Below are 27,195 nucleotides of genomic sequence, written 5' to 3'. Positions count from 1 at the left end.
AAGAAAGAAAAAGATTACACTGCAAAATATATGAATCACATTAGAATTTGCAAGGTATTTTGTTAAATTTCATCTGTGTGTCAATATAGGATGGCTAGGTGGTGGTTTTAGTGAAACATTTCCTTCCTCTCAGTCTCATCTCTTGCTTTTCAAAACAGCCCCCTTTTGCAGTTAAAATAACATTTGCCCCCCTCCAACCCCCTGACACCTATGTCTCTATATGTCTCATTACAAGGATCAAACCATGAACAGAGGAGCAGCTTTGTTGGTCAAGGAAGGGGAAGGATGATATATAAAGAGGCTTGATGTGTGGCAGCGAAAGTTGGACCATAAGAAAGGCTGAGTGCCAAAGAATTGAGACCTTTGAACTATGGTGTTGGAGAAGACTCCTGAGAGTCCCTTGGACTGAAAGGCGATCAAACCGGTCAGTCCTAGAGGAGATCAACCCTGACTGCTCTTTAGAAGGCCAGATCCTGAAGATGAAACTCAAATACTTTGGCCACCTAATGAGAAGGAAGAGCCTAATGCTGGAAAAGATTGAGGACAAAAGAAGAAGGGGACGACAGAGAATGAGAGGTGGCTGGATGGAGTCACTGAAGTAGTAGGTGTGAGCTTATATGGACTCCAGAGAATGGTAGAGGACAGGAAGGCCTGGAGGAACATTGTCCATGGGGTCGCGATGGGTTGGACACGACTTTGCAACTAACAACAACAACAACCAGGTTCTGTCACAGTGGGATGAAACAGAGAGACCCCAGAGCTCAGTTTATATCATAAAGTAAATGAGTAGAATGATTGGAAAATGTTTCTGGCATCAAATATTTTAAAAGAATTGTTGATAATAGCAGCCTGATTTAAACTGATACAGACTCTTCAGCTTGTAAATATGGACGATTGGCCCCTCTCAATGTCTTTATACTAATCTGTGTGAAAAGTCAAATCCCTTAATTTCTTAACTGCCTCTTTTTTTTTTCTAAATAGTGCACAGGTCCTGAAAACAATGTAGGAATTTGTCTAGATTTTGGTTAGTAAAACTTAAAAATGGTTAGATTGTGATATAGTGGTATTGGAAAAGGACGTATCAATATAGGCTGAGATGTCATTTTACTTCCTCTTTAGTTATCTTGTAGGTCAAGTGTTCCAACTGGTATGTTTGATGTGATTTCTGAGCCCTGCCCTGTTTGGTGGTAACAATCTTCATTCGCTTGGTATGTCCTAATTATAAATGGATCACAAAGCACTGGTAACATTTCCTCATCCAAATTATTTTTTATATCTGCTGTCAAATATAAAGATGAAACCATCGTGTTTTTGAAATCATTTCTCAAGAATTATTTATGTATCTGGATAAAATTGGAATTCATGTCAGTTGCATCAAAATAAAGTGGATGTACCAAGAACAGGGACGTGGTGGCTCAGTGGCTAAGATGCTGAGCTTGTCGATCGAAAGGTCGGCAGTTCAGCGGTTCGAATCCCTAGTGCTGTGTAGCGGGGTGAGCTCCTGTTACTTGTGCCAGCTTCTGGCAGCCCAGCAGTTCGAAAGCACAGAAAAAATGCAAGTAGAAAAATAGGGACCACTTTTGGTGGGAAGGTAACAGTGTTCCGTGCGCCTTTGGCATTTAGTCTTGCCGGCCACATGACCACGGAGACATCTTCGGACAGCACTGGCTTTTCGGCTTTGAAATCGAGATGAGCACCACCCCCTAGAGTTTGGAACGGCTAGCACATATGTGTGAGAGGAACCTTTATTTTTACCAAGAGTGGAGAAGAAGACAGAATTGAGCTTTATACATCGATTCAAAGAGATAGTGCTTTCCTTCTCCCCAAAAAGAAACTTGAATTTAGGAAATTCTACACTTTTTTTCTGTCTGAAGAGGATGTGTGGGAGCAAAGCAAAAACAGAAATCAACACAGATCAAGTATGTAAACAGAGTAAAAAGGGAAGCAAAACAAGAGTTTCTGCTCAAAGTGAAACAGGGTTGATCTATTTTTTCTTTTCATGTCAAGTGTTGCTTCTACCTCTTACTAATCAATCCATAAGGAAAATGTACTACTGTTCCTATACTGAGGTGATAGAGCAAGCATGGATTTGGGTCTGATCTATGGGCTGTTGAGTGAGGAAGGTAATCTTTGGCCTCTCACCAACCTACTCGCAGCTTCCTCTATTTAAGAACCTTAACACGAGCAGGAACATGATACAGTAAATGGAATTTTCTGAGAGCTACTGGGGCTCCTGAAGTAGCTATCAATGCTAGCCTGCTAAGAGAGCAGTACAGCACTCATTTGATTCCTAGACACTCAAAGGCTTGGTTTATATACCATCTTAAGCCATCATGTGTTTGTTTGGTCTTGGCTTAGCATACTGCAGGAATCCAGCCATTGTAGTTTATAAACTATAGTTTATTGTGGGCAGGGGTGGGTTCTAAATTTTTTTACTACCGATACTGTGGGTGTGGTTGGGGGGAGGAGATGACTGAGTGGGCGTGGCCAACTTGACATCACTCACACACTCAGTCACATGACCCCCCCTCACCAAGCCACGCTCACCAAAACGGCGAAAATTTTTGAGACTTTTTGACACCTTTTTTTCCCGACACTCCGGTTCCATATCCAGGGCGGGACACGGTGGGGTGGCAGTGGTCATTTCAGCTTTCCCGCCGTTGCCCTTCCTGGCTGAAAAGCGCCTCTTCACACTTCTGACGGGCCTTCCCCGTGGTTGCAGCTGGAGTGGGCAGGCCAGGGGTGATGGCAATGGCAGAGTCGGGCGCACGGGGAGGGCAAGGTTAGTACGCTCCCAGCCGTGCCCTCCGCCAGCTCAGCTGCAGCCCAGATGAGCCAAGGAACTGCGGGGAGCCTCCTGCATGTTGCACCCCCGCCTCCCAGCTTTCACCTGTGCCTCCGTGCCACTTTCAGGCACCCAGTTTACTGGGCTATCCCTGTCCCTGTCACGGCTCCAACAGTGGGGGCTTCGGGAGATGATGGCAGCACGAAGGTGCGGGGAAAGGCTGGGAGGTGGGTGCAAAACACGGGAGGCTCCCCGCAGTTCCTTGGCTTGTCTGGGCTGCAGCTGAGTCCTCTGCCATGAGCCAGCAGACTGAGGTACCCCTCCCTAGTGAGATCTTCCCGGATTTGACTTGGAGGAAAGTGCAGCTCATGGCTGCTACATTTCGCTGTGCTGGATGAGTGAAGAGGAAGAAACAGCCAGTGGAGAGCACAGAGCTGCTCCAGTCCACATGTTCTCCAGGTCAGCGGCTGTTTCTCTTACTCTTTGTTACTCTTTATGGGAAAGTGTTTGGCGCAGCACAGTGAAATTTAACAGCCATGAGCCATGCTTTCCTCCAAGTCTCATCTGAAAAGCTCTGTGCAGAGAAAAGCTGCTGTTTCCTCTGCCGGCCAGAGCGCTTAGGGGAAAGCTTAGGGGAAAGATCTGGCTGGGAGGGGTGCCTCCTTCCACTGGCTCAGGGCAGATGACTCAGCTGCAGCCCAGACAAGCTGAGGAACTGCAGGGAACCTCCGCACCGTTTTCAAGTGCCCAGCTTACCAGGCTGCCCCAGTCCCTGTCACAGCTCCAATGGTGGCAACTTTGGGAGACTGGGGGCACGGAGGCACAGGTGAAGGCTGGGAGGGGGGTGCAGCATGTGGGGGGCTGAGCCCACTCCCCTTTACCTCCCCACACTTGTTATACCCGTCCCAGAGAGCTCGGGCTATGGGGATGACCCGGCCGCCTTCTTCGCCGGCGTCGCTCCTGAGCGAACTCCTCCGTCCTCGGCTGTTGCAAAGAAGCGGCAGCTCTGGGTGCATCATTCCTGCTTCATTCTCTTTGAGAGCAGCTTTGCAAAGCTGCTGTGAAAGAGAACGAAGCGGGCATGGCGCACCCGGAGCTGTGGCTTCTTCGCAACAGCCGAGGACCTCTTCCTTTGGAGCTCCAAGCTGCGTGGAGGGGGGGGGCAGCTGCAATGCCAGTAGCTTCAGGGAGCTCCTTCAGTGGTTCATTTTCTTTTATCTCGTCTAGGCGGCTATGCCAACTTTCTCCTTAAAGGCTGCTCCGTGCCTTTTGATTTTTCTCGGGCGCGGAGAAAAGCGACCTTGTGAAGGGACCAAGCCTGCTGCTGAACTTGAAAGCTGAGAGGCTTCTTTTCCACCCAGCTGCTGTCACAGGCTGCCGAGAAGACCACCGGTGGCTGCCGCCATCTTTCCGCATGCAAAGCTTTCTTCTCAATGGCTGAAGGACTTTTCGGCACCCTGTGGCCAGGCCGCTGAGAGGCTTCTTTGCCAGCCAGCTGCTTCCCAGCTCTGGTCAGCTTAATGTTTGACTGATGCATCGGGTGGGAGAGCAAGCAGCAACCGGGGAACCGGTTCTGGGGGCATGGCCAGGCTGCCCTTACTACCAGTTCAGAGAACTAGTCCCTAAAGTTACAACTTATTCAGTAGAACTGGACATAACTGGTAGGAACCCACCACTGATTGTGGGTGTATGTAGCCCATAATAGCTTATTCAGCAAACCATAATGAGTGTGATACATGAATTTGATCTGAACTATAAGTTATATTCTTAATCATAGGCCATTATGTTTCTTCTACCACTTTCCCAATAAAATATGAATATTGATTTCCCCCCCTTGATGTATGGGAAGGAATGGAGATGGAGAGTTTAGAAAAACTTTATGGGACTATTGCTGTATAACCCAGAGTTTTAGCTATGACTTCATTGTTTTGTTCTGGATCTAGTCAGACTGGGAGTCAGGGTGACTATAACAATAACCTTGAACTTTTTCTTTGGAAGGGGTGAATGCAGTGTGGAAATCCATTTTTTTTTACTACCGGTTCTGTGGGCATGGGGAAGGATACTGCAAAATCTCCATTCCCACCCCACTCCAGGGGAAGGATACTGCAAAATATTCATTCCCACCCCACTCTGGGGCTAGCCAGAGGTGGTATTTGCTGGTTTTCTAAACTACTCAAAATTTCCGCTACCGGTTCTCCGAACTACTCAAAATTTCCGCTACTGGTTCTCCAGAACTTGTCGGATTTCATGCCTGGATGAATGGGAAAAATACTTCAAACTGACACCATCCTACAAGCAATCTTTTCCCTAAAGGCCATCAGTTTGATATAACTGCTAAATTAGGGGTTTATTTTCAAGAAGATTTTGATTCTGAAGTACGGCAGAGCTCAAATCATTTTGTGGGGGATTTTTTCTTTCCCATTTTCATAAACAACTTCCTGGCAAGTTGCTAATTTCCTCTTTTTTTTACAGACAGTGAAATGTGATAGTTTATTCAGAGTCACTCATTAATGTGTGGGAGATTCCGTTCCCAAATTCTTCAACCAATATATAGCTACTTCTGAAAATTCTGGAAGAGGAAGTTCACACTCTTAAGAGTGTGCTTAAATTGAGGAAGGGGGTTCCCTTCACTATTCCCATGCATTGATCAAGCAGCTATATCATTTCACTAGAGTTGGATTGAAAAAGGAAGACCTGCATATTTATACATACTGAAAATGTGCTCTTTAATCATCTGGAGCCAGTTTGATGTAGTGGTTAAAACAGTGGTGAAATCCAAATTTTTACTACTGGTTCTGTGGGCATGGCTTGATGGGCCTGGTGGGTGTGGCTCAGTGGGCGTGGCAGGGGAAAGATACTGCAAAATGGATATTGCAAAATCTCCATTCCCATCCCACTCTGGTCTTTGAACTGCTCAAAGTTTCTGCTACCGGTTCTCCAAAACCTGTTGGATTTCACCCCTGGGTTAAGGCATTGGGAGGTCATGAGTTCTACGAAGCCAGTTAGGTGACTTTGGCAAGTTACTCTCTCTCAGTGCTAGGAAGAAATCAATTGCGCAGGTGGCTTCTGAAAATATTGTCAAGAAAACTTCAGGGACTTGTCCAATAGTTTCCAGGAACAAATACTGACTCAATGTGTGGGCGGATGGAAACAAACACCATCTGATCAGTTGCCATCACATCATCCGATCATTTTCAGTAACTTGGAGAAGCAGGATAGATTTCTATGGGATCATATCACACAGTTGCCAAGTAAAATTCCTCTATGGTTACTTTTTGGCTGAGCAATACTGCTCCAGTACCAATATCTGGAGATTGGAGGAGAACTATTGCGAATCCACAATGCTGTTTCAAATGATCTGAAGAATTATTATATCAAATATCAATAACAGATCGAAGACAAAAAAGGGAACTTTTCTCCTCTTCCTCTTTTAGATCAACTTGTTAGTCAGTGCAACCAAAATCAGTTTCAGAATGAAATGGGCTAGATAATATATTTTTCCACTTACAGCTAGTCAAAACTCTTCTCCAGAATATTTTTACCTGAGAAAAGAATATTTGCACATTGAGCAAGAATGTTCACATTTTTCGGAGCCAGGCATAAACCCTTTGAAGTAGCGAAACATTCTCTGTGTTGTCTCACTGCAGACATTTTCCGTTGCTGCAGTTAAGTCAGACCGTGGTAGCCAGGATGTCACATTCAGATCAAATGGATGTGCCTTTGAAGTGCCTTATGCAACTGTCAAAAGGTTGATTTCTTGAAAATTCCACCTATCTTCCAACTACTTGGAAAATCTCAGATGCTGTCGCTACCTTTTGAAAGGTATACATCAGGGTTGCAGATTTTGGTCACTATTGTTTCAGAACTTGCAATCCTTTGCATTTCATCCAGGCCATATAATTTGATTATATCACAAGAGTTTTGGAAAAGCCACTAGTTCAGAGCACCTAATGTACGTTTTACAATATTTTAATATGATAAGGTACTGGTGGATTTACTGAAGAAATTTTACACTATTGTAATAATTAAGAAGTCTCCTAATGAAACCTATCAACATTTTTGCCTTTTTTAAAAAAAATCAGTTTTCTTTGGAAGAAGAATGAAGTAACATATATACCAGGATGAACATTGGAAGCCTTTTTTATTTATATAAAAAAATATGTATTTTTTTTTTCAGCAGACAGGTCAACTGCACAATAAAGCCTTGTACTTAAAAGCATTCAAACAAAGCTAACCTTGTGAGTGCTTAATGAAGGTTAAAATCCACTGTGCATTAATTATTGTTGCTAAGAGCCAAAGCAGGAAGTAATTGGATAGTTTCATAAAGCTAAACTTAGATCTGCATTTATGATACAATCATGAGTTGAAGTGCGCAGTTGCCAAAGGTACCATTCTCTGATTTATCATAGAGAAAATTTGTGCTGCCCTAATTTTGATGGAAGAAGCATTTTATACAGGTATAGAGAAAAGGTGTAACTCTGGGAAGAACTTAACAGGTCTTGTAGACCGGTCATTATTTATATAAGACCTGATTAATTCTAAAGTGTCATTTGTTTTCTGTTTATAGAACAAAGCTTTATAGGTATCCATATAGCTTGATTCACGGAATTGTTGTGACCCAGGCCCAAGTAGGTAGTAGCAAATTCTTCCCAACACAATTCCTCAATCTTATCACCAACCTTGGTTTAATTAGGCAAACTGCCAAAGGCCTTTTTTGGCAAAAGTTCAGAAGACACCGATAAGAAACAAATGCAGCAAGACAAAGATATCAATGTTGTTTTCCGGCAAAGAGCTCAAACGCCATTGCTGGTCTTTTAAGCCTTATGGGAGGGGCCAATCATCTCTTGGCCCTACTTCCGAGTCGTCCTCTTTGCTTTAGCTGATCTTGCCTTCTGGCAGGTCTTTTCACGTGTGCATTAGGAACAGTCTTCTCCTGTTCTTCTGCCTCACTACTGTCAGCCTCTGGAGGTTCTGGAGTCTGCACATCACTCCCCGATGGCCCTGGCCCCACCTCTGCCTCCAACGCAAAGCCCTCATCCGGGCCTTCCCCAGCCTGCAGGATTGGCCCATGTTCTTCCTCAGCCTCATCGCTGTCTGACTCCGTTGCCAGCTCCACAGGCTGCTGGCGGACGACAACAGGAATTCTGTAGCAGAAGCTCTTTATTTAATCATATTTAATCATATTTATATACCGCCCTATCTCCCAAGGGACTCAGGGCGGTTTACAGGCACTAAAAACAGATAAATAGAATATAAATACAATATAAAACATTTAAAAAACTTATTATAAAGCCCGTCCAATTAAAAATAGAAATAAAACCCAATTTAAAACCCAAAATTTAAAATCTAGCTCAGTCCTGCACAATTAAATAAGTATGTTTTAAGCCCGCGGCGGAAGGTCCGAAGGTCCGAAAGCTGACGAAGTCCGGGGGGTAGATCGTTCCAGAGGGTGGAATTCTTATTCTTTGGAATAAGAATAGTCCAAAATGACTAAAGCTCAAGAGTTTCCCCAAATCTTGGAAGATTTTTAATGCTTCCATTTTAAATTTACAATTTAAATATTTGTAGGTTTTGAAGTGGCTTTAATTTGTCTTGATGTTGTTAACCACCTTGAATGTTCTACAGTCTTGTCCTCAGAACAGCTGCTTTCATTTCATAGAGAACTGAACTAGAATAATGGAATTTGGAGCTGCTGATATGTGTATGATGTTTTATAAGAATCTCTGAAATATTTAAAAAGGTAAAGATCTCTCCCCGCTCTCCAGTTATATAGCCAGATAAGCCATTTAATTATTAATAGAGTTAGTATAAGAACAAAACAATTCCACGACGCAAAGGATTTTAAGATTACTTGTTATGAGCAACATCCTTTAACTGCTTATGGTAGAAGAGTCATATTTGACATTTCTTGGAGAAAAGTTAGAATACAGTAGAAAATTGTCTAGTTAAAATTTCCAAGCAATCATCAGGGAAATTTGTGGATGATGTCAGATATACTGAAGTCTGGACAACAGCATATTTCCTGATTGGCTAGGGAAAATAATTAATTGTACAATTTTTCCAGTCATGCTATAGGTATTTCCTACCTATAGCATGTTAAAGCTCTTTTGGGAAGTTTCTGGGAAACAATTCTCTGAGAGATGGATCGATACAAATGCCAAGTAATTATGCTTCTTATAATAATTCTACCAAAACCTTCCCTAAATATGATCAGAGTCATACTGTTTAGCTCAGTGGTAGTCAACCTGGTCCCTACTGCCCACTAGTGGGCGTTCTGGCTTTCATGGTGGGCGGTAGGGGTTTTGTCCGATACCGACACTTTCCTTTTTTTAATTTAATTGACTTTTTAAAAAAATTTCATAGCATTATTTAAAAACATTTTCATTAAGTTTTGATCAAATTCCCTGTGACAATTTAAATTTTTGAAAATATACTATTTGTATCGCCTGCACATAAGTTTAGTTCATGTTATGTAAATGAACCTAAATGGCGCTATAGTGCAACCGCAAACAAAAGAGCCTCATCCCAGAATAGCTCGCACATCTCCCCCCACACCACCCAGCTGTAACATACAAGCAGAGCTGGTAGCCAACCCCCCACCCACCCACCCAATCCACGATGCGCGAGAGGCATGCGCAGACGACGATACACGGCGCATTACTGTGGAACCGGTGGGTGGTTAGAAAATTGTACTACTAACAGAGATACAAAAGTGGGTGGTAGGTATAAAAAGGTTGACTACCCCTGGTTTAGCTCTTGAAGCAACCTGAGGAAGTTTTGATTTATAGGGAATTAATAATTATCCTACAGTTTGGTAGTACTTTATATTAGTACAAACGTAATTGTCTCTAGGTAATCCTCATCTTACAATCATTTGTTTAATGACTCTTCAAAGTTACAGTAGTGCTGAACAAAGTGACTTTCGACTGGTCCTCAAACTTATGACCATGATATTGTCACCACAGTCAACCAGAACTTCAGCTCTGTGTTAAGCGGTAACAAGACTGCCTTAATACTCTAATTCTGTAGGTTGAACCTCCCATTAATCTCTGCAACTGGTATAAGTCAACAGGGTGGGAAGCAAAAAATGAGGATGGGTGTGGCAGAAACCAGTGGTAGAGGAGAAAATGAGTACAGTATTTCCACATGTTCAACAGTCTGATCAGTATTGTAAGAGGTAAAGCAGCTACAGAAGTAGCCCATTGTGCTGTTGGCGTTTATGGGGTTGGGAAAGTTTGATCATTAAACAATAGTCATACTCTACAGACATAAATTCCTTGGCAAGGTGTTTGGATGTAAGAGGCATTAGCTTGCAATCTCTGTGAATGATGCCTTTTAGTGGAGAAAAATGGGTTAAAACAGTCTTAAATAGATACGTGCATGACTTCATATATGATATATGTGATAAGATACATCACATCATATATCTCTGTCTTCAAAGGACCATGATGGCAAATCTATGGCACGTGTGCCACAGGTGGCACGCATAGCCATATCAGTGGGCATGCAAGCTCAGGTCTGGCGTGCATGCGCGCACCGGCCAGATGATTTTCAGGCCTTCTGGGCCCACCAGAAGTGGGGAAACAGGCTGTTTACTGCCTCCAGAGGGCTGAGAAATCTCTGGAGGCTGAGGACAGCAAAAAAGTCACTTCCTGTCCAATCAACTGGAGGTTGGTAAACGGGCGGTTTCTGGCCTCTGGAGAGGGGTGGGGACAGCACTTTTCACCCTCCCAAGACTCATAGAGAGGCTCTGGAACCAGGTGAGAGAGAAAAAAGGGCTTACTGGGCCATCGCGTGTCAGGAGCGGGAGGGGGAGTGAGTTGCGTGAGCAAGAGTGGAGGAGGGCCACATAGAATTATGGGTGTGGGCACACGCGCCCACAACCCCCCCGCCCCCCCCTCCTTGGCACATGATGGCTGTCATAGGATCTAAAATCGATGTTTCAGTATCTTATTTTTTTTCCTATGCTCAAATAGCATGAAAGAAGAAAAGACACAAAGTTGATATAATAGCATTGCTGAGGAATCTAGCCTCTCTTTGTTTTTAAAATTGGTATCCTTCACCACCTCCAGTTGATTTTTAATAGAGACAAGGAAAAAGAGAGAAACAGTCTCCAGGAAGCAGGGCTGGGAGTGATATGATTAAAATGAAGTTCCTGATTAAACCTGATCTTGCATCTGTTTCATCGCATTATGCTATTTATTGGGCATACTTATATTTTTCTTTCCTCTTATTTCCTGTCGCAAGATATGTCACTAAATGATGTTTAGGTGCATATGCATAAAAGCTCTTACCTAGCAGCATTATTCTGGTCGCAGCTCTTCGGAGATTCGTAGCATTTTAAGCACCTACATAAGGGAGTTTAATTTGTTCAAGTTTACCTGTTGAACACTGAGAACAGATGGTCACCACTAACTGATCTCATGGGTTTCATAGGACAAGAAGTGGAACAAGAGTACTAGCCAGAGTACTATTTCCAAAGCCAAGTTCGCTCTAAGCGTTTCCTAGAGACAACTTGAAAACAGCTGATGGCATCCATTTTGTTCTATCATGTCTATGTTTTAATTTGCATCTTTGGCCCAATATCATGCGTGTTGCTACTGCTAGCGAAATACGTTCGGTCGAGTGAATGGCTTATTTTGCTTTGAATTAGGGCTTTGAAAAGTGTGTTTTTTGTTTTGTGTACAAAACAAAAACAATATTGTTCAAACAAACTAATCCGGACAGATTACTGTTTAGCTGGGCCAAAACTCAGAACATACTTGTTTCAGGTTTCAGCTAAGGTGCAAACCTCGGGGGTCTTGCAAGATAAGTTGAATGGCAAAAGCTTTTTTGCCTTTTCTTCATCTTTCTTGCTATTAGTCTCTTCCTGTTAGTCACATACACAGCCAGCACAACCATCCTTCCCTAATCTTTCTATACCTTTCTTTCCTTTACCTCACTAGCCACAGCTGATAGCCTTATCCTTTCCACACTGGTTTCCCATCCTAGAACGCTGCCCCCCAGAATACGCATGTTTAGAGTCCTTGCCTACATGATACATGTTGTTGGTCTAGGCATGGACCGTCCTAAAAAGTTATTGCCATGTACAGACAGTTTTGTATCTTCCTACTTTGAGCCTAATAAATCTGTTTTGCCAAGTTCTGAATGACTGGACCGAGGGTCTGCAACCTTAAACACTCAAAGAGCCATTTTTACCCATTTCCCACAAAAAAGAAAACACCGGGAGCCACAAAACCTGGATGGGCGTGGCCAATTCGATGGTACTCACCCAATCACATGACATCCCCCCAGCCACGCCTACCCAGGTTTTGTGGCTCCCGGTGTTTTCTGTGGGAAAGGAGTCTCTCTCACTCTCCCGCTCCCCCCCTCCCCTTCTCCCCCTCCCTCTTTCCCTCCCTCTCTCCCACTCCCTCTCTCCCTCTCCCTCTCTCTCTATCTCTCAAAGAGTTGATGAGCAAAATGGCAAAACTACTTTCAGGACTTTCAGGGACACATTTCACTCTTAACATATACAACATCTTTCTCCCCCCACTTTGCTTCCCTCCCTTTCTCTCTCCCCTGGGGAGGGAAAGGAACCCCTGAACTGGTGCTGGATGGTGGGAATCCGATGTCCAGAGGCCGACAAGACCAGGAGCAGAACGCTGAAAACCAGCTGGTTGGTGGGGAGGCAGGGCATCACAACACCAGCAGCTCAGCAGGAAAAGCAACTGACATATGGGAGGCCTGAGCGAGCCCACAACCGACACTGCTCTTGCCAGGGGCGAGTGGGGCAGGTGTCTTAAAGGGCTCCAGGAGGAGGAGACCCTGTCTCCCCCATTGTGAAGTGCACGATATTTTACTGTGCTGCTCAAGGCGTTGTTGTGAGAGCGGCAACAGCAAATGTACTGTGACGAAGCAGGAATGCTGTTGCGTACAAAGGCAAGTGAAGGGACGCTTCGGTCCTGCACTAAGGCTCTGCCCATTGCCACTGCCGCAACAGGGCGACAGCTCTTTCATCCCTTTTCCACGACAGGGTGACAGGGAGCCGCAGCAGAAAGAGGATGAAAGAGCCACATGCGGCTCTTTTAGCCATCGGTTGCCGGTACCTGGACTAGATTTAGTGATTCTGCTGAACTACTTGCATTGTTTCTTTATCTATATAGTTCCCATAGAGCGGTAGCCCTTACATCTTTGTAATAATTTATGGCTTTGGTTTGAACCAGGGGTGAAATCCAGCAGGTTCTGACAGGTTCTGGAAAACTGGTAGTGGAAATTTTGAGTAGTTCAGAGAACCAGCAAATACCACCTCTGGCTGGCCCTGGAGTGGGGTGGGAATGGAGATTTTGCAATATCCCTTCCCCAGGAGTGGGGAGGGAATGGGAATTTTGCAGTATCCTTCCCCTGCCATGCCCACCAAGCCATTCCCACAGAACCGGTAGTAAAAAAATTTGAATTTCACAATTGGTTTGAACACATTATTATGTCAGGTACTCTGCATTTTTAAAAAGAAAAAGAATGTAATATGAAGCCAACTTTGGGATTTACTGAGTTCTTCTATATGTTTTCTGAACACTTCAAATGTTTATTTTACTAAATGACAGCAAGCATCTTTCTGTCTGGAGGTACTGACTAGAGAACAGTTTTGAATATTCTACCCGTTTGTTTTTAAGTGAAAGCCCTCTGTCCCTGAATTGTTTTGTATTTTTACAGCACATGAGAAACTCAAGAACATGGCTGAAGTTTAATGTGGGTTCACTAAAATTGTGTTGGATTGCAATACGTATTATTCTCGGTCAAGTTGGCCAACGTGAACGTTTATGTCCTATAAGATTTTTTTTGAAAATTAATGCATTCCAATTGTTGTTTTCAAACTAGCTGATCAGCCGCCTAAAGCTAAAGCCTGGATGGATGTGAAGGTCCAGCCCAATGATGAACCAGTAATATTGAATGGCTCAGAAAGTATTGATGATAATGGCATTGTGAATTATGAATGGACACTTCTTTCTGGTGATTCATCAGTGGTAATGAAGGTAAGGCATATCAACCGTACTAAGATTTCCTTCTACAACACTTTTAAATTCCCCACTTAAGCCACAGTAGCCATGTGGGATATAAGAAAAAAAATTAAACTTCACATTGTTATGAAGACAACATAGAGATTATAAGATACTTGAAGATTTTTTTAAAAATTCCTTGGAATTAGCATGGCTATTTAGTAGAGAATGTGATACACTTGAGAGGAGGACCTTTTTCCTCTGATAATAATTTCCATCCATCTAATAGGTAAAGCTATCTTTACTCCTCCAGATCCTTTTGGATCTTTCAGCAAGGATCTGCTGAAATTCCCTGCTGGCTTCTCATATCACGTACATTTTTCCAACTGAACAAAGATGATCTTTTTATAGAGTGGCTAATTTAGTTGTTGTTGAAGTTCTTTGTAAACATTATCAATTTCATTATCCTGACCACTATGAGCTTGAACAATGGGTTATTTCTGTCTTCGGTTCTGAAAAGATCAGCTTTAAAAAGTTGTAAACATGATTTAATGTAGCTATCAAATTAATTTAAATACAGATTCTTATTTCTGGGAGTTCATGGATAGAACAGTATAATATATGTAACATGAAGAGTTCTCATATCACTGAAACACATCAAGACTAATGCATGAATAATTAATTATAATTATATTGGGCATCTCCATGCCTTGACAAGTGCTCCCATTCAAAGTAATGTTTTTGTCCCTTTCCCAGGTAAGCAAGTATGTTACACAAGTGGGAGAAATACAAAGTACAAAGATGGGTGAGGAATAAGATAGGTCTTTCTTCCTTTCTTCCTTCCTTTCTTTTTCCTTCCTTCCTTTATCCTTCCTTCCTTCCTCCTTCCTTCCTTCCTTTCTTCCTTCCTCCTTCCCTTCCCTTCCCTTCCCTCAACCCCAACCTCAACCTTAACCCCAACCCCAATGCCAACCCCAACCCTAACAATTCTATACCACCTTCATAATTCTGGGGTTGTGCTACAAAGAATTCTGAATTTAGCAACTCCCTATATTTATACCTGATGGGATTGTATAATATGATGAGCAATCCTCAGAGCTGCATAGATAAATGTAGATAAAAGTGATGGAAACCAAGGAGACCTACTTTTGGTTACGTCATTTTTATTTCTGATTTTTTTTCTTGCACTTTCAGAAAGAGAACGATATTATGATGCTTTCAAATCTGAATGAAGGGATTTACATCTTCCAATTCACCGTAACAGACACTGCGGATCAGCAACACTCCATCAACATCACTGTCACTGTACTTAATTCTGATCAGACTGGAGGTAAGTCATTTGTAGATGCACCTTTTAGCCTGGAATCAAGATGGGTCAGTGTAGCTTTTGCAGATTGCCAAGACCACACTCAGGAATCCTATAGGATACAAGAAGGAAGACAATAAAAGTGAGCTTTTATGAAGGATAGTAAACTTTTTCTTTTTTAAGTGAATACTCTTCTTAGTTTTTCAATGTTTTAGTAACACAAGAAAATAGCCCCAAAGCTATTCATGGTTTTAACAATGTTATTGCTGATTTTTTTGTGCCAATAACATTTTACTAAAAATAGATGCCATAGATTACCACCATTTTGAGTAGAAAGTATGTAGACTATGCATTAATCCCTAAAATACATTTAAGGCCATTTTTAAGAAGCCTAAAACATCGTTTGTCCCTAAAATATGGAATTTGCAAGGGTTGGTAGATATGAACAATGTACAGGCAGCACTCTACGCAATAACCTATTAATGACTGCCAAAGACATGCAGGCTTCTGGTGATGTGACCACACAACCAACCAACCCGCTTACAGCAACACTCCCCACCTCCCCACCAGTATTTATAGAGAGACGGCAGCTCCAACCACGCTTTGCTCGCACAAGCACGAAGCCGAAAGCACCAGCCTGAAGATGATGAGTGAGACCTTGTCGAAATGTCGCCAAGATACTCTCAACCTTACACGGGAAAAGACCCAAATATGCCAAGACCCATACATACATACATACATACATATATATTATGCCTTCTCTTACCTTTACTGTGAGAATTCAATTTCCTTGTTCTTCCTAGATCATTGCTTGACTCCTTATAAAGTGGGACGCTGTCGAGGCTCCTTCCCCCGCTGGTACTACAATCCGGAAAAAGAGCAGTGTCAGCAGTTCATTTTTGGTGGCTGCAATCCCAACAAGAACAATTATGTAAGAAAAGAGGAATGTGATCTTGCCTGCAAGAATGTTCAAGGTTGGTAAATTAGAAGATATTGTTTCTCTTATTTTAGAGATTTAAGTGGGGAAACCTAACCAATTCAGAATTATTTTGACACTACACAATCTTATAACTTTCAATCGAGTTAGGCTGATTTGGCTGGTTTCATTCTATGTTTTAACCATGATTTATCGAGTAAACCATAGTGCTCCAAATCACACATAACAAAAACAAACATACTTTTCAATACATAGTTATTAAGTTCCAAACTTTTCCAAACTGGAACTTTTACGGTTTGCTGGGCTAAAACTCACATAAATTCCCAATTAGCAAGGCTGGGGCACAACTATTAACTATCATTCAACATCTGGAGAACATTATTATGTTGAAGAAGGCTGAGCCAGGCTATAGAATCAGGGATACTTTGTCTTTATACCAGTACAGGGAAGCATACAATTGGCATTTGATTGAATGAAAAGTATTGCCTCCACTATGTTTCTATGTGTTGGAGAAATAATTGGAAATAGCTTCTATGCATTAGGTGTATGCTTCTGTGCATACCAGAAAAGTATATAAAGGATGTGGTTTGTAGTTCCTGGGCTGGCAGTTCTCTAATCCGTCCCTTTTTTAAAAAACAAAAACAACAACTGAATTGACTGGTGAGGTGGTTGGATTGAATGTTCCAATGATAGCTAGTTGAAAAATTGGAAGGACAATATTCTCACCCTAATTTCCTTCTTTCCAGGTGCTGTTGAAAAACGTCATGAACCAAGTAAGTTCTTCTGTACTTTTCCGTGATAGCATTCAAACGTCTTTTGAACTTCCTTACAGACATGAGGTTTAGTGGTACATCTTTGGTTGATATCTTACTCTCTGCTTTTGTAGCATTGCAGTGAAGCACTTGCAAATACTTTTCTAAGAGTATTCCTCTATTTCTGTTGCTAAGTGAGACAGTTGTTAAGTGAGTTTTGCCCCATCTTATGATCTTTCTCACCACAGTTTAAGTCAGGGGTGTCCAAACTTGGTCCCTTTAAGACTTGTGGACTTCAACTCCCAGAGTTCCTCAGCCAGCTTTGCTGGCTGAGGGACTCTGGGAGTTGAAGTCCACAAGTCTTAAAGGGACCAAGTTTGGACATCCCTGGTTTAAGTGAACCAATGTAATTGTTAGTAAGTAGTTGTTAAGTTAGTAACAAGTTATTAAGTGAATCTGGCTTCCCCTTAACTTTACTTATTAGAGTGTCACAAAAGTTTCAATATGATCTTGGAACACTCCAACCATCATAAAATATGAGTCAGTTGCCAAGCAACAGTTGCAACAACTGAAAAACAGTCATGGGTTATTTTTTCAGTGCTGTTGTAATGGTTACTAAACGAACTGTTGCAAGTAAACGACTACCTATACTCTATTTCTGCTGTGCCCAAGGAAGAAAAACATCTTTTTATCCGAATGCCACAAAAATAAATCATTTTTGCTGAGAACCCTTGAGAACTAACCCATATTTCTCATACAGCATGCAATGGAAACTGCCTACCCATCTATTTCAAATGTGAAGATGGCTGCTGCATTGATAAAATTCTGGAATGTGATGAAACTCTAGATTGCCGAGATGGGTCAGATGAGAAATTTTGTGATTCATGTAAGTTGGTGACCCTTGAACTGTCTTAGAATAATAAAAATAGAGATGGAATTGAAGGCCAAAGGATTGAAGGCCACTCTGCTCACTATAAGAAACTAAATTTAAGCATACCCTAAACATATGACTTACATTTTGCTGTTGAATTTTTGATGGGCATCTAAAGGCTACTGTGAAAATGTAGTTGAGCTGTTGGATAGACCTTTACTGTGATCTGGCCTCTTAATTGTCCTGGGAGAAGATAATATAGTTAGTGTACCTCTAATGTGTGTGTGTGTGTGTCTATCTATGTGTGTCTAGATATAGTTTTTTTGAAATGTTTTAAGTGTCAGGGTTCCCACCAATGCCCTAATTAAATCATGAGCCTCGAGCCAAGTTTTTAAAAAAAATCCAATTATTTATTAGGAGCTTCCAAGTGAAGCCAGCTCTGACCCCACGTAATTTACGTTCCAGCTCTGACCCTGTTTCCCCCCTCCCCCCAAGGTGTGTCATCAGTCACATTCTCCAACTAAGCAGTTTTGCAGGTTGTAGAGATCACTCCCCTCTGGCCACTGTGGGTAACCTCAAAGATGGCCTTGACAGAGATATGGCTGGAATGTGCTGGAATATTTTGACTGATGTGCTGCCTTGCTGCAGAGTTCATTTTCCCATTCCCCTTGCCTATGGCAACTCGAAAATAGGCCAGGGATGCTTTGCGAGTTGACATTAAATTGAAGAGAAGCTGTTCTGACCTTGTAAGTAAGGCTCGGGTTTGAGATTGAAATAAGGTTGTTTTTAGCTTAAAGCAATTTTGGGTAAGGTTGGAGAGCTTCCTAAGAGGTCAGAATAGCTTATTTTGAATTTAAAATAGCTGTTTTTAATGTGCATTTAATTGCACTTCACTGCCATGGATAGCTTTCTGTTCTAAAAAAAAGAAAAACATAGTATATTTATTATGCAAAACAAAACAGCAAATTAATGTTCTGCAAAATAAAATAGAATATTTGCATCATTTAGTTTATGACATATGGTACTTCATAGGAATTATTTCCATTTTCAAATAAAATACATGTCTTTAAATCATTCTGCTGTCTGCTCTTTGTCTCTTTCAGATATTCAAGGATTCAATAAGTTACAGAAAATCAATTTTACTGCCAGAAGTAAGTATGTTATAAAATACATGAAGGATTGCACTTGAAATTTTTTAAAACATATTTTAAAAATCTATATTTGCATCTCTCCGAATATAATTGAAGAAGATGACTGTATTCATGTAGAATTTGAACTGGATTCTGTTAAGGAATTAACTACTCTGGACATATTTGAATATAATCTTGAATAACTTTTATTATTGGGAAATTTGTCACATCAATAGATACGCTCAATTGGCTATTGTCCAGCAGTCAAGTATTTTAAAGCATTGCGTTTCTAAAAACACAGATCTGCTTTAAGTAGCACAGTTTGATAGTTAATGTTGTGTCCTGCGTATCAGCCAATCCAAGCACCGCTCGGTCTGATTGGCTGAGACGCAAGCAACAGAAGAAGCGGGAAGCTGGGAGCGTTATGATTGGCTCCCCATCTGACAGCTCGCAGTTGCTGAGGAGGAAACACGTTCGTTCCTGTCAGAGTTAGTTCTGTTCGTGTGTGTTGGAGCACGGTTCGTGCCTGTTGAAGAGTTTGCTAACATTAAAAAGAATAGTTGTTGATTCAATCGCCTCCGTGTTTATTGAACTTAACAGTTAAGATAGCTAAAGAAAAAAAAAGTGGAACTATAAAGTCAAATATAGTATAAATTTGGATATGTAGTAAATTTGCTTGTGGCAGTCTTGCGTAATGAGGGTAAAGGTTCATTCTCGCCTGGTAACTAAACGTTTGGAAACCAACCCACAAGCTCGGAGAATGAACCTTCATCCCCACTCCTACACCTGAGCTACAGATATTCCCCACTATTGCAAAGTCTTATGTAAGCTGTAATACGTAGAACTTGCTAAAGAAAATAACAATAGCAATCCATTGTTACTGTTAAGCTTATACTCGTTTAAGTTGGCTCTGTTAGTTGTAATCCGGATGCGTCCTAGCCAAGACTTCAGATAGTCTGTGTGAAGCCTCAAGTGCAACTCTGGCGTGAAGAGAAGTCCTTCTAGCATCTGGAAAGGAATCGGTAGCCCTGAGATCTTCCCTAGCCTCTTTTTTAGTTCATAAGCCCCAAAGGCCACCTGGGCCACATCATACTTGCCAGACGGGAGAGTGCAGAGTTTGTCACATAAGCGCAACAAATGAAATCATGAAACCATGTCATTTTCTAATACTGTAATCATTGTTATTATAATTTTTGACACATTTGGTAGATTGTATAAAAAGATTTGACATTTCCTGAATGTTTGCTAACTTGCCTTCACCCTGTAATGTTAGGATTAGCTAACAGTTGCAAAAGAACAATAACCATTATAACAATGGTGAAGTATTTCTCTAAAGTGTAAATTTTAGAGTCCCCGAGAGTCAAGCGGCATATAAATTTAATATGTTTAATATCCTTACTACTTCTATTATAATTAATACAGATAGACCTTCACTTATGATGGCAATTGGGACTGGAACATCTGTTGCTAAGGAGTGCATTGTAAAATGCAACTGCATTGTTTAGCAACCATGATTCCTGCACTCCTGGTTGCCATCGTTAACTGAATCCCGTGGTCATTGTTAAGGCAAGGGAATTTACTGCTGGCTTACTACAACCAAAATCAGTGAGGAAGCCAGCAGGCAGATAAATGACTGGTATCAGGTGAGGGGGAGTGTCAGTGTAGGAGTTTGGAAAGGGTGTGTGCAAGGGTGTGCAAAGACCGAGGACTGGAAGGGTGCAAAGACATGCGCAAGAGGCATTGATTGGGGTGGGTGTAAGGGTGACAAGTGCGACATGTCAAGATGGGTGTGTAGGGATGCACTATTGGTCAGCATGGTGCAAAGGCTAAATGGGTTAGAGGATGGTGCCTGCTGGGGGAGACTTTCTCCAGTGACTTGCTACCTACCCTGCCAGCTTTCCCATTGACTTTCTGGGGAAGCCTGCAGAGAAGGTTACAAATGATGTTCATGTGATTGCAGGGTCAAAAGCAACTGATTGAAAGTGCGAACTTGTCGTCAGGCACCCAAATCTCAAGTCACCTGACTGGGACAACCAGAACTCCAAGAACTGGTCCTAGCTACCATTTGTTCAGCATCATTGTAACTCTGAAAGATCACTGAACGACTGGTTATAGATCAATGATTACCTGTAATACATTCTAAGTTTTAAAGCTAACTGTGCTACACAGGTAGTAGGCCAATTCCCTGAGTGCTAATGGCTTTATCAAATACTTAATCATGATAGGTCAATAGAATTGGGAATACAGTTAATTAATAGCTAACAAAATTTCTTGTTCCTTTCTGATAGGTTATTGTGTGGATATGCCCGATACTGGACCATGTGAAGAAAGTATACCTCGCTGGTACTACAACCCTTCGACTGAGAAGTGTGGTCGCTTCACCTATGGAGGCTGTGAAGGCAACAAAAATAATTTTGAGCAGGAAGAAACATGTATGAAATTGTGTAGAGGTGTCACAGGTAAGAAGAAAAGCTTAAAAGAGGTTTTTTTTTATCATTGTAGTGAGACTTCTACAGCACTCAGTAGTATTGTTTAACTAGAGGCTGGTGTTTTGCTTTGCACTATGCTAGTTTTTATTTAATTATGTTAATTTAAAAAATTCTTTTAAAAGTCAAGTGGCTCAGGAGCCTGGTAGACATCAGGAGAAATGATGTCTCCATTTTGACTTTCCATAAAGCCCTCAAGATCTGGCGATCCTGGCAGGCCTAGGCAGGGGTGAAATCCAGCAGGTTCTGACAGGTTCTGGAGAACCAGCAGTGGAAATTTTGAGCAGTTCAGAGAACCGGTAGCAGAAATTTTGAGAGTTCGAAGAACTGGCAAATATTACCACTGGTTGGCCCCAGAGTGGGGTGGGAATGGAGATTTTGCAATATCCTTCCCCCTGGAGTGGGTGGGGATTTTGCGGTATCCTTCCCTTGCCATGCCCACCAAGCCATGCCCACAGAACCGGTAGTAAAAAAAATTGGATTTCACCACTGGGCCTGGAGCTTGCTGGGGACCAGAGATCTGCCTTGTTGGCTCAACTACTAAAGATGCCAATTTTATCCATCCAGGATTACTGTTTTTGTTTTTATGCTATTTATTACTGTGTCCATTTAGATTTTATCATTTTTATATTGGCTGTTTTATTTATTGTTGTCTGCTGTCCAGAATACCCTTTGGGGGAGATAGGTGGCTACATGAATTTGATTATTATGAGAGCCAGTTTGGTCTTCTGGCAAAGGTACCAGCTAGAAAGCTGGAGGCTATGAGTTCAAGTCCTGCCTACGGCCATGAAAGCCAGCTGGGTGATTTAGCCCAACTCATCTCATAGGGTGGTCATTGTGGAGAAAATAGGAGGAGGAAGGTATATTGGATGTGTTCGTTGCCTTGAATTACCTGTAAGAGTAATAAAGGTGGGATACAAATAAGTACTAATTAACTAATAAATAACCTTCTCTGGGCACAATGGCATCCTTGGGTCCCACCCTGCCCCCCTGGGGATGGTTAATTAATAATAACTTAACTATTAAGTAACTACTAGTAACATAATATTATAAGTACATTGTTGTCTCCATTATTCTGAACATTGTTACATAATCCTGTATTTTCTTTTAATATAGAGAAAGATATGATTGGTGAGAGATGGAGAGGATACGAATATCAACAAGCTAGTTTAAGTATGTAACAGCATTCCAAATAACTCTTGAGTCTCTGTTTTCTGCTTGTTATGATGTTTATTTTTAACAGCAAGTTGCCTGGCATTTTTGGGTGGTGGAAAGAAGTGTGACGTGCTTCTAAATAAAATTATTTCTTACACTGATAACAAAGCATATACCACAAAAGAATAAAAACCATAGAAAATGGGAAAATAAGATGTTAAATAACTTGTACTTTTGCTCCCACAAAAAATACTGGCTCATTCTATTCTATTCTTTCTAACCTTCCCTACCACAAGGACATCTTTTTTTGTTTTTGTGAGGTATGGTATAATTTAGATATCAACATGCAACAATTTTTAGAACCTGAATTAAGACCAGCATTTCAAAGAATTATTTCCTTTTCCACCCCCAGTTTGTTTGTACATATAACACCAGCAGGTGTACACATCTAAGAACGTTACATTATAATTATAGTTTTCTTAAGGTGACCTAGGGCTGGATTTAGACTGATTCTGTACTGGTATTTTTTTTAAGGAAGAGTCCTACAAACATTTTTTTTTACTTTGTTTCTGAATGGATTGGGCAACCTGCATAAAGCAAAAACGTATCTTAATTTTTTTGCATAACAAAGCATTCTAACAATTTCAGTATAATCATGATTTTCTCTGTCCATCTCCCACTCCTGCTCCATCTCTCATAGGTGCTTTTGAAGTGGCTGTTGCTGTGCTCCTCGGTGTTTGCATCATGATAGTGTTGGTAGTCCTTGGCTACTTCTTCCTAAAGAATCGAAAAACTTATAGAAGACGTCGTCAGCCCCCTACTGCGGCTAATTCCACTCTTTCTTCTGTCTTATCAACTGCTGAAGACACAGAACATCTGGTGTATAACAGCACCACAAAGCCCATCTGATTCTATAGAATTATCCTCCATTTCTGGGAAGGACAGTCTTACCAACTGCTTGTAATGCTTATTTGTGGGGGGAGCGGTGAGGGGATCTGTTGAAGGATTTTTCCTTCCTTTTTTCCATGTTTCCTTAGACTATCCATTAGCTGCTTACAAGCTCTACCTGTCCTGATCCTGTGATAGTTTCTAAGGTCACAAGGAGTGACCAGAAGATTAGCCCGCTCTGACACTACATGGATGGCATTTTGAGTTCATGTTTCCCTGAGTTCTGTAATGAAGGTTATTTTAAGTTTAAGGACTTGCTATATCTGTTGAAGGAACCATAGTTTAATCTGGTGAATGGGATTCTTCTTCCCATCAAACTCACTGAAGTGTGTGTGTGTGTGAGAGTATGTGTTTGACAGAGAGAGAGAGAACTTACGTTGCCTTAAAGCCACCCACTGTGGGTTTTAACTGATACAAAAAGTGGACCAATTTGATGGACTAATTAAAGTGGTGTCCTTTTCAGAAATCTATTAATGTCTGTGCTGAGGCCTGAGCTCATCTCATCTATACCAAATATCTAGGCTAAATGGAAAACGGACAACATTGTGATTTGATCTGAATGCATATAAAAGGAAACAGAAATTAGGTCATGGCCGAAAATATGGCCCTGCCTTTCTCTTCTGGATTTCCCCTCTGTTCCTACGTTCTAGTTTAATGTTACTGTTGAGTTCTTCATCCATACCTATTTATTTTTAGAAGGAAATTGTGACCGAAAAGAGGACATTCCCCATTTTCTAATTTGTCTCCAACTATACGATTTCGTTAAGTAGTTAAATAATGTACTTACATAGGGGCAGTTTCAAAATTAGCTTTTCTTCAGAGCTAATTATTACAAGATCCTTGGACAAAAGGAGAGTCATGAAAGTTTACAGACTCTGCTTCTTAAAGCCATCCTTAAATATAGAGAAAGAAGCAGGTGTTGCCCAGAATTTATAAAGATAGAATACAGGTTTGTCCCAATTTTCCACAAATACGTTATATGAAATATATAGGCTGATGCCTGTGATGTTTTCATTTACCTTCCTGTTTGTTTGAGGTAAGATATTTTAATCTCTTTCCTCTTCCCACTTTGACCTACACCCCAGTTTGTAAATTGATGTCTTATATTTAATGGCATCTGATAATTTACAGTAATGCCTGAGTACTGGTTCACTTTATGGATAGAGATACTTGCAATAAATTCTCCATCTCTTTTCAAAAACGTCCTCAAAAAAAAAAGTTGATCAGCTACACCTCTTGATTTCTGGTCATTTGAGGATGCATAGAAAAGTTCTCTGAACTTGTTTATGTGTGGAAGGAAGGCTGTTTCAATAAGGGCTTATGCTTTGGGATCATTATGCGGATCACTCCCATCATCTGGCAAGTTTAATGTGACTTCAAACATTTCTGAGGAAACTGAACCTTCCCAGGAACTAAAGGGGAGGAAGTATTTCACAGTGGTGGAATATATGACAGATTGACCTATAGTTGGCTTGGATTATAATGAATTGCCTAGCTCTTGCCTGACCTTCTTGAGAATCCAATAGCAAAGCTGAATATTACTTTTAAATCCAAATCTTGCTTTTGAATTTGAATCATCTTCCTCTGTCTATATAGCACAGGAGGTTAGCATGTGAAGCCAGTCAGTATATTCCTATCCACTCTGTATGACGTTGTACATAACTTTGGACATACTCTTATGATACGAATGAGATATGATTATTTTGTTTATTCTTTTTTTTGGTAGATGTTATGAGATTTTGTTTTATTGATGTATATAAGATTCTGTGCTTGGATGTAAACCTCTGCTGGCTAAGCTGAAGAGTCATCAGCAAAATGAACAGGAGAAATGATTATTAGGGAATTATCTGAAGGGAAGACAGCTGTTTATTGCGCCAAGGGCCAAACCACCTCAAGCATGAAACTGGCTGAGCATCTATGAGAAATCGCAAAATGGGGTAGGGAAGGAAATGACAGAGCTGGTTATTGTGTCTTACAGGGAGGAGACGAGAGATTACTCATTGTGCTTTGCAGTTGGCTTGGTTATTCCATGTTGCTACAGCTGTCAACTCTCAACTTTTCCCTCCCTTTCTGTACCTCTTCACTGCTTTCTGAGCCTTCAAATTCTGAATTTCCTCTCTGACAGTGAAATTTTTAATAAAATATTTTCTTTACAACTTTTGCTTGCCTGATCAGTTTTTTCCCCCCTCAGTCCCAGGGTATTTCTTGCCAGCTTGAGAAAAGTTTAGGATCTTGTTGGTATCTTTGTGCTCAGAGAAAGGAAGAAGCTCCAGATCTTTCATAATTTAAGAAACAAGTACAATGGCATGTCAACATCAATAGGTTGAAATTAGGCTTGAGAGACTGTGGGTTGGAGAACATTTCCTGTACATTGGGACAAAATACTGAAGAAGGGAAGGACACTCATGATTTCAGCTGGTTGGACTAGTTTGGAATTAGGAGCTTAAGAACCAGAAAGCATTCGCTACTAATGAAATGGCTGTCCATAGATAATTATAATACACATTATATTAATCAGTGACTAGTGGGTAAAAAATTGACTCATTTTACTTCCATCATAAACATCCTTTAGTATTTTTTGACTGTAGTACTTTTTGAGGAATTAACCATGGCTTTGGGGCCTTGATGTTCTATTATAAACATGTAAGTTCAGTGCAATCTTATTTGAAACTACTGAGAAGTAAGCACCATTTAATGTAGCTTATTATGATAATAACAACCTGGTTGATTAAAACAAAAGTTGCATTTGGTCTGTTCTTCTATTGTTACAATGGCCAGTCAGATATCTTTGAGAAACTACCAAAAAAACAAAACAAAAAAAACTGTGGAACCATAGTTTACTCAACTAGTATAAAGCTGAATTTGAATAGGATTGCAGTTTTAAAATAAGACAGCTACAGTGACATTATATTAATAGTAAAATAAAAGACTTCATATATTGTATTGAACAACTAGTAGAAATGTCCTGAAGAATTCAGACTCTCCTGATTTATTACAACATATAAAGCCATAATAAACGGAGTGGTGGTTTAAGTCAGTTTTGACTCCTGGAGACAGCCTGGTCAAGTCCCTGCAGTTTTCTTGGCAAGATTTCAGAAGTGGTTTGCCATTGCCTCTTTCCTAGGGCTGGGAGAAAGTGATTGGCCCAGCAGGCATTATACCTAAGGCAGGACTAGAGCTCATGGTCTTCCAGTTTCTAGTTTAATGCCTTAACCATTTCAACAAACTTTAGTAAACCATAGCTGATAAAATATACTTGGAGTTGTGCACATACAGTAGATAAGTAGCAATAATTTGCTGTATCGGATTAAGTCTGGGTTCACCCATAATTATCATAGGTACTATTTGTAAAGTACACTGGATGGCTTCATATATCAATAAGCTGAAATCAAGCAAGTTATATTGCAGTTTACTGCGATGTGTGAGTTCAATCAAAGAATACCATACTAGAGCTGTTCTGAGTATTTCTGTCTTCCCTGCCATCCTGGTATATGTTTTTCCTATAGCGTGGTCTTTGAACTTTCAGTCTGTATGCTCATTGAGGCGTTATTTGCATATTTGCCCATAAAATGTTAATGGAGGGACACTTGGCTCTTGATAGCTTGTCAATGTGTCTTGACCGAAAAATAGAAATCGACAAATATTAGAAAGGTTACAATTTTGAGAGATAGTCTCCGTAGATTATGGTCTTCACTACTCAACAGAACCCTAAAGCAGAAAATGGTGTAGGGTCTCCTGCTTGAGCGGGGGATTGGACTAGATGATTTACAAGGTCCCTTCCAACTCTGTTAATCTAAATGAAAATGAAAAATGATAAGCTGCTGGCTTATTTATGTAGAAGGGGGCTAG

The 27,195-nt window shown here is 41.0% G+C and overlaps 1 protein-coding gene across 1 annotated transcript in view; it reads left to right on the top strand.

Annotated features, from left to right (window-relative positions):
- SPINT1 (serine peptidase inhibitor, Kunitz type 1) overlaps window positions 1-25,502 on the top strand; it is a 34,905-nt gene extending 9,403 nt beyond the window's left edge. The window contains exons 2-10 of the mRNA XM_058162074.1: window positions 13,643-13,797; window positions 14,956-15,091; window positions 15,871-16,041; window positions 16,751-16,777; window positions 17,517-17,642; window positions 18,731-18,778; window positions 21,046-21,216; window positions 22,360-22,416; window positions 23,099-25,502. Of these exons, the coding sequence (XP_058018057.1) occupies window positions 13,643-13,797; window positions 14,956-15,091; window positions 15,871-16,041; window positions 16,751-16,777; window positions 17,517-17,642; window positions 18,731-18,778; window positions 21,046-21,216; window positions 22,360-22,416; window positions 23,099-23,307 (1,100 nt within the window). The 3' untranslated portion in view covers window positions 23,308-25,502. The remainder of the gene's footprint in view (window positions 1-13,642; window positions 13,798-14,955; window positions 15,092-15,870; window positions 16,042-16,750; window positions 16,778-17,516; window positions 17,643-18,730; window positions 18,779-21,045; window positions 21,217-22,359; window positions 22,417-23,098) is intronic.
- The last annotated feature ends 1,693 nt before the right edge of the window (window positions 25,503-27,195 follow it).

Source organism: Ahaetulla prasina, chromosome 1, assembly GCF_028640845.1.
Source record: "Ahaetulla prasina isolate Xishuangbanna chromosome 1, ASM2864084v1, whole genome shotgun sequence".
Taxonomy (NCBI): domain Eukaryota; kingdom Metazoa; phylum Chordata; class Lepidosauria; order Squamata; family Colubridae; genus Ahaetulla; species Ahaetulla prasina.
This window is presented reverse-complemented; position numbering and strand designations above follow the sequence as displayed.